The sequence below is a fragment of the Myxine glutinosa genome, chromosome 6, assembly GCF_964187855.1.
Source record: "Myxine glutinosa chromosome 6, kmMyxGlut1.1, whole genome shotgun sequence".
Taxonomy (NCBI): domain Eukaryota; kingdom Metazoa; phylum Chordata; class Myxini; order Myxiniformes; family Myxinidae; genus Myxine; species Myxine glutinosa.
In genome coordinates this window covers 94,036,014-94,042,633 of record NC_136266.1, presented here as the reverse complement: position 1 = coordinate 94,042,633, position 6,620 = coordinate 94,036,014, and the positions used below count along the sequence as shown (strand labels likewise).

Sequence of the window (6,620 nt, the reverse complement as noted above, 5' to 3'; positions counted from 1 at the left end):
TTCCCAATTGCATGTTTCTGGTCGATGTCTCGGTTTGACCTGGCCAGGACCATCAGCCGTCCATAGAGATCCTTGGTCTCTTTCAGATCTACAGTCTTGTCTCGGAGTTTCACAGTGGCTTTCCTGTTCCCCGACATGAACATTTTGTTGTTGTGTTTTTTCACTGGTGCCCAGAGGCTGGTGTCCCCATTGATTCTCTCTGACACATGGTCTTCATAGAGCTGCTGACCAGTGACATCAATGTTCACGATTGATGGAACATACTCCTGTGGGATGTAGGCATGTGTGATCAGATTGTGCAACTGGTCACCTTCTGTGGCAAATGGATTGCCATGACTGAGTATGGCAGCCTTGATTTTGTCGATTGCATCATGGTCCTTCTTGACTGCACTTGGTCCCAGGTCATGATGCTCTGTGACCTTCCAAGCTTCCACATGAAACTGACCCTTGAATTCTCTCGACAGGCATGATAGTTCTGGTGTGGCCATGAAGAATCTCTGTCTAGCATTGGCATTGTTAGAGATGCCAATCAGTCCAGAGCGAACCTTCATCAGTTTGTTGATATGTTCGCATGCGTGGTCTGCACCAATCGATACAAAGGGAATCTCGTTCTTGGTGACTGATATGTTGCCTGCTGCAAGTTCCCTCCAGGTGTCTGGGTGGTTGGTTCTCAGGTCATACATGTCTGCGATGTAGCGGGGCCAGAGCCGCTTGTACTTGATGCGGTCGAAGGCAAAGAATAGCTTCTTTTTTTCTTTTTTGTATACTGAATCGAGGCTCGTGAAAGAGCTGACATTTACTTCACAAACAAATCAACCAGACAAACAAAATATATAAAAAGAGGCAGCGGAAGACAAGAGAATGGGAAGCACACAAACACTTGAGAGCACACAACATTTAGGAGCAGGGAGATGTGTGGGAGGGAGAGGGCTTGGGGGGAGGAGGCGTGGGAAGGGGGGGGGGGGGGTGGGAGAAGTATAAAACACAAGGACACCAAGGACTTCCAGGACAGAAGTTGGTATTTCAAAAAGTGGAATTGGGGTGAAATTATTGGGGATAGAAAAGATCAAGGTTTTGGATGGGGGAAGATAAGAGATGGTGGTGAACAGCTGTTTTAAAGACCTGGAGGGTGGAGTGGGATTGAAGAGAGTGAGGGAGTTTGTTCCAGAGGCGGGAGAAAAGAGGAATGAAGGAGTGAAGGTGAGCAGAGAGTCTTGATTTTGGCAGTTTAACCATAAGAGGGTTGCAGGCAGATCTTGTGCGACCTGTAGGAATATTTGCGGGACAGAGCCCAGAGAGAGCTGGGGGGGGCAAGGCCAGAGAGGAGTCGGTAGAAGACGGAGACTTGCTCAGTGCTTCTCCAGCTTCGAGATGCAGCACCAGATCACCATTCCGAGATGCTGCCATGAAGAACAGGATCGTCTCGACTCGGTGTAGGTAGTTCATCATGGATTTCAACATGGCGTTCTTGGATCTCTGTTCCTCCCAGTCCTGGAATGTCTTCACCACATCAGCAGTGGCAAAAGCCTGAAGGAGGTTGCAGTTGGCTTGTTTCACTGATTCGGCCTTCATGGATTTGTTCCCCTCACGGCAGGCAGTTTCTACTTCTTCTGTGGCAACCAAACAAACGTCTTTCAGTTGTGGATCGTCTCTGAAGAACTCCTCCAGTGCCAACTCATACAGTGCTACATATGAATAGATGTGAGCACGGAGAGCGCGCTTGTAATGCGTGCATTTCAGAATTTGCCTGGTCGTGGCAGAACCATAGACATCACCCTCCATCCAGGCGTCATCGATACCTGAGTTCTCCATGGAGGTTCCGATAGCCCTCAGAGCAGCCATCACGACATGCAGTTCACCCAGTCTGGGAACAACTGTGCGTTTCAAGTCAGGTCTGGCATCTAGTAGCTGCACCACTTTCTCGTACAGAGCCATGTCAAATGAAATGACAGTAGGATGATCTTCACCAACTGCCAGTCTTCTCAGCTGACTTGCTTGCATGATCACAGTCAGTAGTGTTGACCACTCATGTGCCACCTCTGGGAGTAGTGGTAAGGCTCCAACCTGAGTTACCGACTGGCCTACAGACAGCAGCGAGTTGTAGCCTGCCCAGCCAGGAATCTTGCTCGAATGTCCTCTGTCTTGCATCCTTGATACAGCAGAAGCGACCAGCCATCCCAGGTGTGTCAGCTGATATGATCCTGAGACTCAAACCTTGTTGATGATGAACTCCTCTGTCCTCTTGGTTACTTGTGGTTTTGGCTTGTCACAGTGCAGCATGTCCACATGGTATGGAGTGACTGATAGACTCTGTGCTGATACAATCTAAGATGGCCGCCATGGAACCTTCCGTGCAAATGAAAACATCACTTTTCCGATTAGTTATACAATAAACTTTCCAGAAATGTATAGTTTTGCAAATCTCCAAAGAAAACCAACGAACTTAACAATCTGAACATAGTGAACCTGACTATTAGTGAGGCCTCATCCAGAATATTTACCTCTGCCACCTGAGTCTCTTTGTCTGTCTGTGAGCAGGATATCTCAAAACGGTATGGATGGATTTGGACGAAATTTGGTGGAAAGATTGGGTGTGTGACAAGGACTAATCGATTATATTTTGGTGGAGATCTGAATATGGAATTGGATGTGAGAATTATTTAATTTTTTTAATGATTCTTCACCATTGGGAGATAGGGCCAAAAACGAGATATAGCACGATATTTCAAAAGGTTATGGATGGATTATGACAAAACTTGGTGGATGAGTTGTGTCGGTGACAAGAACACGCAGATTAGATTTTGGACGTCCGTATCCAGATCTGGCCCATCAGTGCGCCACAAAATGTAAACTTCTCAGCTTGGCGGAGGTATGTGCTCTACCGAGTGCAGGAAACTAACTACGATTGAAACACCTCGCTCTGGTTAGCCATGAGGAACCATAGGAACAGCATCGCCATATTCTGAAAAAAATCATGACAGTTCTGTTTGAATGTGAAGAGAAAGCAATATATAGAGTGCATAATACACAAATAGTTCATGAGAAGCAACGTGGAGGGAAGAGCATTTGCATAAAAGTAAAAGAAGAACATCGTTTAATTGAAAATGCAAACACGTGTAGGAAACCAACATGTATGTGAAGATGGAGTTGAGAGGATAAATAAAGGTAAGAATGTTGCATTGTTGCCGGTTTGAGAAACTGCTCTCATGGATCAGATCTCCAACCAAGACATAACCTCAAAGGATACCTCCCAAGCCGTCTTTGTGACGTCATAGCTCTCCTTGTCCTGGTGTCTCCTCATTCGACCTTTCTGAAACCCCACGACCATCACCCACCCCTATCCTGGGAAATGAGCACCAGCAGAGACTCAACATGGAAAACCACACAAAAAGTACAACGACTGTTTTATTCATTGACCAGACCAAGAATAACACCGAAGGTGATGCCATCTGCCCCCCAACCCCTATTTCAGGGAGGGAGGGGGCAAGGGAAATGAACACGGACTTCAGCGTCCAACAGAGGGAAAAATTCTGAAGCACTATCAAGGAAATAAAATCCAGACGTATCTTTTGTACAGTATGGACAATGTTAAATATTATAAAATAATGTACAGAACAGCAAATTGAGACACGTACGATTGTCAGGACTTCACGTCGAAGAGACCAGACCGCAAATTATTTCTGACATTTCTGCACTTCGAGTCTGAACCAAAGATCTCGCAGCCGCGTTGCTTGGCCTTGAGGGTTATCCCATCCCCACCCTTCCCAAATGGCGATGTTGTATCGTTTTCCGTTGCTATTGCTGAACGAAAAGTTAATGGATTATGCCCTCGACGCACCGCAGCCAACTCGTTTTCCGCTGCTAAGGCAACCGTGAGCATTTGTCCTTTGTGACGTCATCCCCATGAATTACGTTCGTCCTTGAGCCTCCGACGCATGTCAAATCTTGCGGAACCTCCGACTCATGGCTTTTGATTCAGCGCAACCAGGTGGTCATGTGATTATTGCTCCTGCGGTAACTGCAACAACGGTGTAGAAAACGCCGGTTCCAGGTGCTGTGGCGTAGCAGGTACGTAATGTCTCACAATATGATACGTGATAGGACAACACACGACGTTATTTCTCACAATGCCTTTTTCATGAGCATCACAGCAAAGCTATTTTTATTTATTTCTTTATAGAGTTTCGCATTGGGAAGAGAAGGAATTGGGGGAGGAGGGGAAGGGAAGGGAAGGGAAGGAGAGATAAAGTAGTAAATTAAAGTTTGTATAAACTTTTGGCAATTGTTTCCTTTTCCCATCAGTGCTAAAAATATCCAAATAGAAATTCGATTTCTTTTCCTTTTAATACTGTTTGGATACGAACGACGTAGAGGATGTGGCATTCCGCCTTGTTCCACGGAAACCCGTCTTTGTGTGAAACCTTGTGTGAAACCCGAAATAAATCCGAATCTAAACAACGAACATACAAAATAAAAGCGAAATATATTAGAGGACGACTTTGAGTCTTTGATTCGGTTTCATTGTCTCTACTAGGAATATAATCGGACGAGTTTACGACAAACTGTTAATTCTCCCGTACAAACTCGTCTTCTTTTTATATCTTTGTAAAAATGCAAACTTTTTAAAAGGTTGTTTGGCTGGCCTTCGTGACTCGTCCGTGTTACCTTTACTTTGGTTGCGGAAATGTGGTCATAAATGGCTCATCAAAGCACCGCTGGCTCTGTACTTTGCTTTCACCCAAGCTCTGGAGTGAGGTGCTTGTTGTAGCTTCAACTCAAACTTGCTTCTTAACTGGGTCACCCCTTACTTGGCCATGCTGTAGCCGCCCAGTGTGTCTCCATTGGAGCCGTCAATCCGGTGCTAAAACTACACGCATTGGATACAAAAGCAAAATTGATGCAGAAAGACCTTGGGTTGCTGATGGACCAAGTTATTTGGGATGTTCAACGTTCAGCTCCAGAATCTTGCACTCTTTGTATGGGTGTGTGTGTGTGTGTGTGTGTTTTAATACTGCAAGGTCTTCCCCTCTCTCTCTCTCTCCACACGGTGGAAGAGTGTGACTACAACAGTGGCGTTTAATAAGTACACCATCAAATGGAGCTTGCAGGTTAGTGCCCATTAACACTGCTGATTCGTCATGGGTAAACAGAGGAAGGTGTCCAGGCAGGAGATTCTCCAGCACCAACGCCATGTCCTCTTCTTAAATTCCATGACTCCTCATGAGGACAGCACAGTACAGATATAACATCTTCCAGAGAAAAAAAACGTCGAAACTGCAGCTTTGGGTTCCACAGAGAGGAGATAAAGTTGGGTTTAACTGGAGACTATGTTCCTCAACCTCAACATATTGCAAGAAACGTTGTAGGACACAACTGGTGAAAGGTATAAGTTGAAAAGCTGCACGAGGGTCCATATATAGCAGTTGTCCAAGCAGTTGTTAAGAGCCGGTGTAAAAGACGGGTCGCCTGAGCAGATATCGGGCAGAGAAGATCGTGGGCGGACGCGGAGAGAGGACATCGTGCTGCCAAGTGTTACCAAACCGCTGTCTCGTTCATTTCTGGATGTGCCATGGGATGTCCATTGTAACCATTTGGTGCCCCAGCTCCGGTCATGTGGAATGGTGGGCTTGGCCCGGCACCCCCATAAACGTCTCCAGGTCCTGCCACCATTCCGTGCAGGTGCGGTCCAGGTGGTGGCTCAGGACTTGGTGTGTCGCCACCACCCGTTGTGCCTCCGCCACTTCCGGCGTGAGGAGGGATCATGTCAGCAAAACGAGGCATAGGCCCCCCGGCCTCAGGTCCGGGAAGACCCCCGGGATGGTGATGGTGTTCCCCCGGGCCAATGGCGCCCGCAGGCGGCAACGGGGGAGGAGGGAGGAAGCCAAGCTCTGCAGGACTTTGAGCCTGACCACCCACAGGCCCTCCTTGTGGGAAGAAGTCATACGTGGCTCCAGGAACGTAGTAATCACCTTGGTAGTCTGTGGAGATACACAAGAGGGTCACTAAAGAACCAGAGTGAACACATTTCATTTTTGCATGCGCTCATCTGAATACTCTCGCTTGGCACCACGTGCTGAAAAACTCGCGCAAAAAAGCACCGGGTGTTCACCGTACAACGTAAAAGGGTTAACGCATGCAGTTTGAACAAACTTCGGCCCTACAGTTCCCATCAATGTGAGCTAGGAGAACGTGCCCACCCCTTCACCCCCTCGAAGGCGAGGTCGCACGCCGCGGGAGCTCTATCAGTAGTGGGAGACCGATCGAAACCGGTGAATCCTCGCACGTTAACCACAGGGTCCTGGCGGGAGCGCGATAGCGCCGTCATCGGCACTTTGGTGCCTCCGCAATGCGGCTGCGGCTCCGTGGGGCTGCACTTGACCCAACAAGGCATTCGCGTGATCATGCAAGGGGAGCGCCATGACCTTCACACTGTATACGCTCTGTTCACATGCCGTCAGCACAATCGGGGGTCTGCATAAGAACGGAAGGCTCAAAATATGCACTCACCACAACCACCGCTCTTAAACGAGCCTCGACTAAGTATACAAAAAAAACGTGTACCGTAACCGAAAATGGAGTTTCGAATTCCATAGTCAGCGAGTGCAGTGATTGCAATGAGC

The 6,620-nt window shown here is 47.6% G+C and overlaps 1 protein-coding gene across 1 annotated transcript in view; it reads right to left on the bottom strand.

Moving 5' to 3' along the window:
- Positions 1-3,392: 3,392 nt before the first annotated feature.
- The window catches only part of LHX5 (LIM homeobox 5), an 83,060-nt gene continuing 79,832 nt past the window's right edge, over positions 3,393-6,620 (bottom strand). Inside the window, exon 5 of the mRNA XM_068120584.2 lies at positions 3,393-5,978. Coding sequence (XP_067976685.2) covers positions 5,533-5,978 — 446 coding nt within the window. The 3' untranslated portion in view covers positions 3,393-5,532. The remainder of the gene's footprint in view (positions 5,979-6,620) is intronic.